Source organism: Sinocyclocheilus grahami, unplaced genomic scaffold, assembly GCF_001515645.1.
Source record: "Sinocyclocheilus grahami isolate Dianchi unplaced genomic scaffold, SAMN03320097.WGS_v1.1 scaffold264.1, whole genome shotgun sequence".
NCBI classification, from domain to species: domain Eukaryota; kingdom Metazoa; phylum Chordata; class Actinopteri; order Cypriniformes; family Cyprinidae; genus Sinocyclocheilus; species Sinocyclocheilus grahami.
The window spans coordinates 721,422-733,741 of NW_015505443.1; the positions used below are offsets into that span (position 1 = coordinate 721,422).

At 36.7% G+C, this 12,320-nt stretch overlaps 1 protein-coding gene across 1 annotated transcript in view; it reads left to right on the plus strand.

Annotated features, from left to right (window-relative positions):
- Positions 1-12,320, plus strand: part of LOC107599337 (dynamin-2-like) — a gene marked incomplete at its 3' end in the record, with an annotated part of 51,929 nt that overhangs the window by 18,636 nt on the left and 20,973 nt on the right. Inside the window, exon 2 of the mRNA XM_016290898.1 lies at positions 9,864-9,937. Coding sequence (XP_016146384.1) covers positions 9,864-9,937 — 74 coding nt within the window. The remainder of the gene's footprint in view (positions 1-9,863; positions 9,938-12,320) is intronic.

The window sequence follows — 12,320 nt, forward strand, 5'->3', positions numbered from 1 at the left end:
AATACGAATATATTAAATACACGTGTGTGTGTGTGTGTGTGTATTTTTTTATTTATATTTACATATAAATATACACAGTACACACACATATATTATGTAAACAAAAACTTTTATTTTGAATGCAATTATTTACGATTAATCGATTTGACAGCCATAAAATTAATTAAAAAAATAAATCTAAACAATTCTATGTTAAGAATTATTAACTGTCAAATAGCCTGCGTTCACAACAATTCCCAGGTTTTTTTTTACATCTCAGATGTTTTGCCCCACACAACTGACTGCGTTTACATTAATTTTGTATAATAATTTCAAGATGCCCATGTAATGACCTATTGGCTTAGAAAGGCAAGTGACTGTTCTGTCAGCTCGAAACCCTCTCACACTGGCCCCACGCAGAGCCTACTGAATGTGTAGAAGGGAAGAGAGAGCTCATTTGGGAACCATATTTGAATAACTAGCCACTGGAACACAGACAGTGGCTGTTCAAATATAATGATAAAAACCAAATGGCACATCATGAGCGCACTGATACCTTAGTGCTTTAGCACGCTTTCTGACCTTCTGTCGGGCCTTTATCCACCACGCTAACATTTAGACAGCTGGGAATTAACAAACAAAAGCACTATTCATCTCACGGACACAATCAGAGCTCAGTAAACATTAGTAAGTTGCACATATTAATTAGCCCAAACAATGTCGCATCTGCCAACATGCAACGTGCCAAGTAGAATGAGACCGACTTTGAGATTGTCGGTCAAATTTCATCCTGCTGAACTGGATTTTCAAGATCTTTCTCCAGATTTGGTGGTTTGATCCAATAGCAGGCCAGTGCCTCCATCTTGGGTGTTTATTGCGGGGCTGATGTCATTGTTCTGCGTGACTTCTGCTATCTGGCTCTGCTGGCTGCTTTATGAGGGGCTGTTGTTCAGTTTGCTGCACTCACTATGGGAGGAGTATAAAACTGGAGCGAGAACACAGCGTGAACCTTGTGAAAGGCAGGCAGATCGTGCAGATAATGCCACGGGCTGTTTTGTGGCAACTGAACCATTTAGTTATTAATTATGAATTGGAGGAGACAAAGGAAGATTTTGTCATTCCATATGTTGTTTATAGTGAGGCGCTTCACAAAAATACAGCTTACCATTGAAAACTAACACAGAACCCTATGGTTATGGTTATTAGATTATAATACCATGATGCTACTGTGATCATGTCCAAAAAAAAAGCAAACGTGATATTGCACTTTACATGACCTTTGTTCTAGCCTCTTCCTGACACTTAGAATTAAACAGCCTGATTTTGCGTACTTTTTGTCTTTGTTTTGATTGGCTGACCTCTGTATGTAGTTTATGTGGTTGTTCGTGTGGGCGCTGAGCACTGAATATGTATTGCTACATCATCTTGGGTTGGGTCGGTTTATAAATTATTACAAGGTCCTAAAAATGAAAATTCTGACCTCAGTTACTCTTCATAAAAGAAATTGAGGGTGTATATATATATATGTATATGTGTGTGTGTATATATATATATATATATATATGTATGCACTTTTTTTCCCAATGGAAGTCAGCAGTCACATTCTACAAAATATCATATATTTTTTCATACTATGTTATACTATGTTCATAAGTGAGTGTGTGTTCCCATTTCTTACTAGTTAATATTTAGTCTGTATTTTTTTTCTTTATTAATATATATATATATGTTTTTCTTTATTTATTTATTTTAGAATGTAATGTTTAATGTTTTTTCTTCTAATAAATAGCATGGCTTGCATATATATATATATATATATATATGTTCAATATATTTGTTTTCATATCCTTCAATTTGCACATTGAGGAAATGTTGGGCAGATGTGTGTTTTTTTTAAATTTTTTATAAAATATATAAATAAAATGTGGCTTTTTATCCAATTATTTGTAGATATTAATTGACATTAATCAATTATCAAAATTGCAGCCATGCTTTGGTGGAAAGTCCAACTTGGCTTATTTATTAAGGTCTATTTAAAATATTCTGACTGCACCTAACTTTAGTTTGTTTCCTCCTTTCTCACAAATATAGCTGTGCTTTCATCCAGCGTTGAATTATTTAAGTCATCTCATGGAATATCAAAAGGCAAACAAGGCCTGATTTGTTCCCTTCAATCAGAGAGCATACACAGGAGGAAACTGATAGTTTGGTCCATAATTCATGGAGGTCCAGCCCTAAAGCCCTTGATTCTATTGTGTACTTGCTCTTATTAATATTTAACATATTTCCTCTGTAGTTTAACTGTATCCTTTGTAGTAATAAGACCATAACCAGGCTACCAATGGCTTCTCGTTACCATGGTTAGGTCGATAACGTTGGCTTTAAACAAAATTAATTTTATTATGAACATTTATTATAAGTTTTGTATGCGTTTCTACTCCCTTACAGATTATTAAACATGAGTCTATAGCGTATTGCCCAAACTACCACAGTTATTGCGGTTGGTTGCAATTTAATAATAGCAGTAATAGCTATTAAGCACAGTGTTTTCTCTTCTTTTTCTTACCACTTCTGTTTTTAAAGCCAGGATGTTTGACTTCCTCCATAGCGTGCATATTGTGGTTATTATAAGTGTCGAACACAAAATTTAAACTGTCATCGCAAGGGAAAAAAATACTGAGTCAAATACTATTGAATTTACTTAACACCTGTAATTTGGCAAAACTTTTAATGCCGTAAAACTTCATGAAACTTGCGTAAATATACGAGTAAACCTTCGCGAAAACTCTCCTCGATTCACAGATGCTTTGTAAACATCAGATTTGATAGTTAAACGCGTATGTTAATGAATTCCAATCATTCGTAAATAGGGCACGCTCATTCACAATTAGCATAATCCCCGCCTATGAAATACAGCAACGTAAGTTGCGTGTCCAGAAGCACAGTGGAATATTCTGGACTCCTTTCTCAGGTTTGGCTCCAGTATATTGCATAAATGCAAAAAAAAAGGAGACTAATAGGCCATATGCCTAACTATAAATATTCAATTAACGTGTGTCCACCAAAACGTTTTTAGCCGGCTGAAAAATTGCTAGGCGCACTTCTGAAAACGGCCAGGTGGTGGCACTTGAGAAAGCTTTGGTGGCACTGCGTTTTTCCAGCTGAGACACTTTGGTTGCTATGATTTGGAATATCCACGGCAGCACCGTGTTACTAGTATCGCATTTTGAGGAATATTACTGAATATAAAAATGCTGTAACCAGTATTATTAACTTCTCCGTTGTTGTTCAGTCGTTGTATAAGTGGGACGGTTGGTCAGTGTAGTATTTGTCCCGCCCCTCCTCCATTGATTGGACGGCTGGATAAAAAGTGACAGTGATGGGCAAACGAAATGAAAGACAGGGCAAACAAACTTGTGAAATATTAATATTGCGAAAGTTTACATCAGAACGGCTTTACGAATGATTTACACAAAAATCCGTTCTGCTCATGTTTCATGAATGAGGCCCAATGAATTTAGAGGCACAAAGCATATATGTATTCACAAATAACCATGCTTTGGCTAGACTAACACCGATAAAACACTCCCATCTTTGAATGTATCTCCTGTACAGCACTGTCGCTACACAATGACCCTAGACAGAATTTTCTGATTGGCTAACTCCCAACCCAACCCATGCTGTCACAAAGACAGATGTGATGATTACTCAGCAAATCTATTTCAGTGATATCCGACAGGCGGCAGGCACATTTCATACCAGGTGTTCCAAAAAATGGTTACAACACTCTAAATGTCATAATTTAATAATTCATCTCTTTTCTTTTGATTTTGAATATGACACATTCTCGGCAGGTGAACAAGCAAAGTCCAGTTTTCCGCGCTCCATCGTCATTAATGAGCGAACTCCGCATAGGAGCGCTGTGTTCCGACTCAGAGCGCTCGTATTTTGGCGAATGAAAGCATCCGATTAGGCCGCTTCTCCCGCTGGTGGAGTGAGATTCACACTGGGCGTAGCTGAAGTGAGACGAGTGCTGTATGTCTCTGCCGCTCTATTTCCACTCTCTCTGCGCCGCTCTGCGGTTTTACATGCATAATGGATGAAATGATACACAATCTGCTCAGCCTCCTCTATCATTTAAAGGCCATGAATAATGGACAGCAGCCCACCTGCCTGTTTGCACTGGAAATAAGTGAGAAACGAAGGATTGGGTGTGCTGAAGCGCTCATATCATAGTACACCCTGTGGTGTGGATATTTGTTCTTATTTGCAAAGTGCCTCGGTCAACTGCGCATGTGTGTATTTACGAGCCATCTTTATTTTTCCTTTGTTTATTTTGATTTTCTAAACATTAACAGGTTGGATCATATAGTTACAGATACCATTTATTGCCTGATGCCATTTATTGATATCATTATTAATATGTATTCTGTGTCTCTTATTAATGAAAAGATAAATGCAGCAAGAGAAACAGAACAAGGTTGCTTCCAAGTAAAGTAGGGCATACTGGATCCATCATATAATGCAATTTATATGTGGACGGCATTCCAAAGGAAATAAAAAAGAAAAGAAAATTAAGTAATAGAGTAATAGAGTGCATACAGTATAAGCAAAAACAGCAGCCATAAACAAACAACAAACAAACAAACAAAAAAATAATAATAATACACAGGTGGTCAAAAGTTTGGAATAATTAATAGTTTAATATTTTTGAAAGAAGTCTCTTATACTCAACAAGTCTGCATTTAGTTGTATTTTTATTTTTACAAATAACTTTTTTCTGTTTTAATATATTTTAAAAATGTAATTTATTCCTGTAATAATAAAATAATATAGAGATATATTAGAATGATAGAATTAGAATAATATATTAGAATGATTTCTGAAGGACCGTGTGACACTGAAAACTGGAGTAATGATGCAGAAAATTCAGCTTTTCATCTCAGGGGAAAAAAATGCTAATTTTATAATCGTTATTATATTATATAATTATAATTTTATCATTTTAAATTGTAATAATATTTCACAATATTACTGTTTCTGTGTTTTTGATTAAATAAATGCAGCCTTGGTGAGCATAAGAGACTTCTTTCGCAAACATTAAAAATGTGGGTGTGTGTGTGTGTGGGTGTGGGTGTGGGTGTGGGTGTGGGTGTGTGTGTGTGTGTGTGACTGTGTCTGTGTCTGTGTGTGTGTGTGTGGGTGTGTGTGTGGGCGTGTGTGTGGGTGTGGGTGTGGGTGTGGGTGTGGGTGTGGGTGTGGGTGTGGGTGTGGGTGTGGGTGTGGGTGTGGGTGTGGGTGTGGGTGTGGGTGTGGGTGTGGGTGTGGGTGTGGGTGTGGGTGTGGGTGTGGGTGTGGGTGTGGGTGTGGGTGTGGGTGTGGGTGTGGGTGTGGGTGTGGGTGTGGGTGTGGGTGTGGGTGTGTGTGGTTCTGGGTGTAGGTGTAGGTGTAGGTGTAGGTGTAGGTGTTGGGCTTTGCTGGCAGAGTGGGTGTAAGTGGAGAGGGGGCCATGCATGCGTGCGAGGTTAGGCCAGCACACGGCTCTCTGTGGCCTGTTTTCATTCGCACTTCTCCCCCTCCAGGCTTTGGCCGTTGTTGTACAGCCACATGCTTCATGCAGCCAGACGGTGCCGTCTTCATAAGCCACACTTGAAAGCTATGCTTGTCAGATGGTGCAGGCTGCAATGTATGTGTATATATTAGGGCTGCACAATTAATCAAATTTCTAATCGCAATTTCAATTACGGATGCCACAATTACATAATCGTTCAAAGCAGCAATTAATCGTTCAAAGTCCACTTATGTTATTCTGCATGCTTAAGATGCTTTTTTCCCCTTTCTACATGTTATTATTTTAGTTTTAGTGTAACATTATAATACCATTTTTATTTAAAGAGAAACCAATCCGATGTATAGTTGACATTTGAGGCTTACTACTATAGAAAAGCAATAAAAGTTTTTCAGTTAGTGTTTCCAGCTTGTTTATTTTCATATAAAAATATGGCATGCAGTTGCTTCAAACAAAGGTGTAAACATCATTCATTTAATCGCAAATTAATAATCGCAATTACAATTTCAAAGGAATATTGAACAATTATGATTTTTGTCATAATCGTGCAGCCCTAGTGTGTATGTGTATATATGTGTATATATATATACAGTGGGTACGGAAAGTATTCAGACCCCCTTAAATTTTTCCCTCTTTGTTATATTGCAGCCATTTGCTAAAATCATTTAAGTTAATTTTTTTTCCTCATTAATGTACACACAGCACCCCATATTGACAGAAAAACACAGAATTGTTGACATTTATGCAGATTTATTAAAAAAGAAAATCTGAAATATCACATGGTCCTAAGTATTCAGACCCTTTGCTCAGTATTTAGTAGAAACACCCTTTTGATCTAATACAGCCATGAGTCTTTTGGGGAAAGATGCAACAAGTTTTTCACACCTGAATTTGGGGATCCTCTGCCATTCCTCCAAGTTGCAGATCCTCTCTCAAGCACAGTATTTACACACATTATAGTTTGTGATACAGAGTTGAAGTGTCTGTGGTTCATTTACTGTGAATCAAACCATTCAAAATGAACACACAGAGCCGAGGCTAGCATCTCTTTGTGAATGACACTACTTTTATTTTGTAAATGTGTGTGTGTGTGTTTAAAGCATGGTCTGTCTTTCCCCTGGGGCTCTGCTGCATTGTGCATTAGGTAGGCCGGTGACTTCGGGGAAAGGGTGGCTGGATTCACAGCTGACTGCACCGGCTTTGATCAGGACCAGATGTAAAGCAGGATCTCCTGGAGAGGCAGGCTTACTCATTAAGACAGACTGTGATTGGACTCCTCTTGATCCCCGCAGCCACGCTTTCAACCCACCCACAGCATGTGGGATTTAATCAAAGCTTCCCATGTGGAAAAAGACACATCATTGGCATTTCATCATGTGTTTTTAGACTGTCCCTAAAATCAGAAACATACCGGACACAAGTAAATGAATGCAAATCTTCATAGTTTAAACAATGTTGTCTATGGGCAAGTTTACATTTCTGGTTGAATGTTGTCATGCTTGATGACAGGTTAGTGAGAAGTTTCTAGAAGTTAAAATCCCATGCTTTTTTTGCATTGAAGTTTTTGTTACGATAACATATAAGAGGAAGTCGTGGCCTAATGGTTAGAGAGTCGGACTCATAACCCAAAGGTTGTGGGTTCGAGTCTCGTACCGGCAGGGATTGTAGGTGGGGGGAGTGAATGTACAGTGCTCTCTCCCACCTTCAATACCACGACTGAGGTGCCCTTGAGCAAGGCACAGAACCCCCAACTGCTCCCCGGGCGCCGCAGCATAAATGGCTGCCCACTGCTCCGGGTGTGTGTTCACGGTGTGTGTGTGTGTTCACTGCTGTGTGTGTGTGCACTTTGGATGGGTAAATGCAGAGCACTAATTCCGAGTATGGGTCACCATACTTGGCCACATGTCACGTCAAGATAACTGCTATTATCTTAGGAGTTTTTAAAAGGTTAGTTCTCCCAAAAATAGAAGTTTTGTCATCATTTACTAATTTTTCCAAATTTGCTGCACTTTTTTCTTTCCAAGAAGATATTTTGAAGAATCTTGGTAACCAAACAGGTTTGTTAACTACCGACTTCCATTGTGTGGATAATAAAAACACTTTCTCATTTCTCAAAGTATCTGGATTATTCGCGTCTGCGCGGTGTGCATGGAAAACATGTCATGTGACTTTAATGAATAAGGGCCGACACATGCAATGTGTTTTTGCTTTAAAAACACGAGATGCCTAGAGACATGTTTTTCAAGTTTAACCTATTTTAATTTGAGTGACGCATTAAAAAAAAAAAAAAATGCTGAGTCATGTACGAAACCATAAAAGACGTTAGATGCCAGCGCAATGGTCAAACAGGTCTGTCTAGCATGTGTGTACATAGAAACAAAATGGAAATGTAGTGCAGTGGAATGGACAAGCATGTTCTGTGTGAACGGCCCCTGACACCTCTCTATAAACAAAATACATAACATGTAGTGGAGGACACAGAGTGAGCTATCTTTCAACGCAGAAGTAAGCTGTTTTCTGTGAATGTGTAAAGCTTTCGGTTCATTAGCCGCTATAGGGAAATAACAAGAATAATATCAAAGTGGAGTAAACAGTAAAACTGTTTGCACTACAAACCAGTGTGTTTATAATTAAGACAACACATGCAAATAATATGGTAAAATAATAGCAGTTTGCACTTTCAAGCAGAATAACGACAGTTATTTTTGTACAGCTAAAAATAACTGGAAGTGAATGACACCGGAAGCCAGACACATTCAATTTATAATGGCCATGGCCGTTCTTACGTAAATTCGTAAATTCTTAGAATTTCTGTATTTGTTTTCATTGACTACAAATGGCACATTGTTTGGAGGATGACATTGGGCGGGACGTGGAATAACGTTTTTAATAATAGATTAAAAGTACTTACTTTTGTATTCAATTTATTACATTTTAATCATTGATAATATTTGGATTTTGTTCTGCACCGCAAGTGCGTGCTGCAGTTTTGTCAAATGTCATGCTTAAATGCTTAAGCTTTTTAAAGTCCGGAGGATTCTGAGTGGCTGTCACTTTCGTGCTACAAACCAGTGTGTTTATAATTAAGACAACACATGCAAATAATATGGTAAAATAATAACAGTTTGCACTTTCAAGCAGAATAACGACAGTTATTTTTGTACAGCTAAAAATAACTGGAAGTGAATGACACCGGAAGCCAGACACATTCAATTTATAATGGCCATGGCCGTTCTTACGTAAATTCGTAAATTCTTAGAATTTCTGTATTTGTTTTCATTGACTACAAATGGCACATTGTTTGGAGGATGACATTGGGCGGGACGTGGAATAACGTTTTTAATAATAGATTAAAAGTACTTACTTTTGTATTCAATTTATTACATTTTAATCATTGATAATATTTGGATTTTGTTCTGCACCGCAAGTGCGTGCTGCAGTTTTGTCAAATGTCATGCTTAAATGCTTAAGCTTTTTAAAGTCCGGAGGATTCTGAGTGGCTGTCACTTTCGTTCATTAGCTGGAAACAAATCATCCTGATTCCAGCGATATCATTCCTCTCTTATCATTATTGTTACAGTTGTGGTGTAGTGGACTTCACTATTTCCATAGAATTAGAACAAGTGTAGTCCGATTCCCGAACGAATGATTCTTATTAACTGGTTCTTTTTAGATAATCAAAACCACATTTAAAATAATAGCTTACTAAATAATAACGCGCATAAGATTTAAAGCACAGGCATTTGAGGGTATCTCTTTCGCCCCCTTGAGTACTGGAGTCAAGAACATTATACTCGTGTTCAGCGGGCCATGTATTTACAATGTTTCTGCCTTGTATTGTGTATGTTTCTGATTGAAAGTTTGCCTCATTTTCTCGTATATTATTAAAAACGTGCCTGTTCTGGCCTCTGTGCTGCTTATTAGGTCTGCGGATATATTGGAGGGCAAGGACTGAAATTGCCCTGCTCTCAGCTCACAGAGGGTGTTTATAATGTGCCACAGTGTTATTAAATGCACCCTGATTTGGCTGCGAGATACGGCAGTGGCCATTCATTTGCAAAAGCGCTGCAGCCTCTTAGGAATCACGGGCCTTCAAAAGATGCCACTGTGCTTTAATATTCATTGCTACAAAGGACCAGATAGCGTCTTGGTTTGTGTGTGTATTCTGATATGAATGCAAAGAGGTTGCTCCTAAACATTCGCCTCCTCCTTACTCATGAATAATTTGATCAGTCTTGTCACCCCTGAAAATTGAGCTTGATTGCTATGAAGGACTCCACCCAAACTCACTTTCTCTTTCTCTCTCTTTTTATAGGGATTTCCTTCCCCGAGGCTCAGGCATAGTCACACGCAGGCCTCTCATTCTGCAGCTAGTTAACAACATAGCTGGTGAGTGTGTTGATGAGCACAGCACAACTGAACAAAGCCTTCTCAGGTATTTGTAGTATGTGTGCGGATGGTTGAAACCACATGCTTTCATGCATATTCATACACAGTGTCAAAAATGTGTCATCAAATGACACATCAAGGGCCCTATTATTACTTTATTTTTTGTTTCGTTTTTTTAAATACATTTTAATAATCAGTGATGTCTAATCAGTTGAATTCATTAAACTTTACAAATTTTCGAATTTATTGCAATTTTAACAATAATAGCCATATGAAATGATTTGTTGTCTGTTTTATTTTTTCTGCAGGCAGTGTTTTATGACTTCGATATGACTTTATAATCAAAAATGGTGGTGATTAAATGAATGCATAAAACTTTAACAATTTAATTAATCTTATAAAATTTAATCTTATTATATTCCTTTCATTTTTTGATGGAGCAAGTGCTACACAATAGAGGTTTGTTGTTCAAATAAAAAAGAAAATGGATGAAAAAGTCAATTTTTGCAGAATATGCAGACTTCATATTTAAATAAGTGTCTTTTTGATTTATTCATTCAAATTTTGTCAAATTCTGTGTTATAAAGTAAATGAATTGTAGTTTTATGACTGGATCCTGCGGTTCATCCACATTTTCGGCATCACAGAAATCAGTCCAGTTTGAGAACAAAATGTTAATTATTGATTGCAATTCCCGTTTCTAGTGTCACAAAAATGACACTTCAGCTGTATTAACGTCACTTTATTCAGTTTTCGTACATAAAGCAAGTTCCCTTCTGAAAATGCCCCTTCTAACATTTACATCTCTCAGCCACTTTAAAAGCAGTTATCATTTCTATTGTTTTCAGCATGAGGTACTGTAATGTAGCGAGAACAAGGAAGTGCAGATGGAGAATTAATTCAGACAAAAAGACATTACACAGAACAGATTATCTTGCAAATGAGTGCAATTGACCATAAAGTTGAACAAAACAAAGCTGAACTGATGTTGTCTGTCTGCTTGTATATGCACAGTACAGTGTTTCCCCTGATATTCTATCTTGAAGGTCAAGTTAATTTAATTACATTTTTTTTTCTCTATAGCACCAGATCACAACAGAAATCATTTAAAGTTACCTTTCCTATAGAACATGTCTATACCTTGTTCCTTTATTAAACAAACTAAATAACTAAATAATCATGTTATTGATCTTATTTACACGACAGCATGTCATTTCAGTCTTTACGTTACATGGTCGCGCTCTCTGTATCGCGCACAGCGGAGTTGCGCCCCGATGCGCGCACGCACGCACAATTGAGCACACTCCCACTGCCACTAGTATTTGTAAATATTAAGCCGCAAAACGACTATTTAAATATGAATTATTCGTGTCTCTGTGTCAATGAATGGCACAGACATGTTGTTTTGTTTACCACTTGTAATGAAACGTGTCTCACTGAATGAGGACATAAATACATGAACAACATCTCCAGAACTGCCCTGAGAGTCACTTCATCAGCATTTGACCGTTTCATTTGACTAAAACTATCCTTGTATCATATACACACAGAAATGGAAAGGTATTCACGGCAACCCGTCAAAATAAAAGTTTGGTTTAACTTGAAGACATTGTAGCAGAAATATATTAGCCTACTATTGTTCAGTAGAATGTACGTAATAGGCTACTACTACTACTACTACTAGAATTATTAAAACCTTATTTTTAAGGAATAATCATACAATATTTCTTCAATGTTTTAATTGTAATATTAAATCCTTTATTTTCCGAAAAATGACATTTGTTTAATTTTCATTAATTAAAAGATAAATTAAATGAATGTTTTATGCCTTAAATGTAAATACACAACACAGAATTTCTGAGGGGAAAAAAATCATAAGGCTATTGTAAGAATAAATGAAATGTGTTTTTATGCTTTCAAATAATTAGACATGCTAAAACACAGAATTTGGTAACAATAAAACATAAGGTTGGAAATAATTTAAATATTTGGGCCCTAAACATGTAATTTTTGTTCAACTTAATAAATTGATGTTAAACTGTTTAAGTTTCATGATTTTAATTAATTAGACATGCGTTTTGATTAATACAATTTTATTTAACCATTAAAAAGGAGCCCCCCCCCCCCCAAAGTCGTAAACCTAGGGGAAACACTGCAATATCTGTGAATCATTCTCATCATTGGGAATTGAAAAGCAGTTTCTATTTTGAAGTAATACTAGAACTAAATGATGTTTGGTTCTGTTAATGCAGGTTCTATTAATGAAAAAATTTAGCAATTTATATTTTTAAATTTTTTTTACACTGATATGAAAATATAAGTGTATTAAAAGTGGAAGAAAAACTTTTTAATATGTAATATTTTTTTATATATTATTATTATT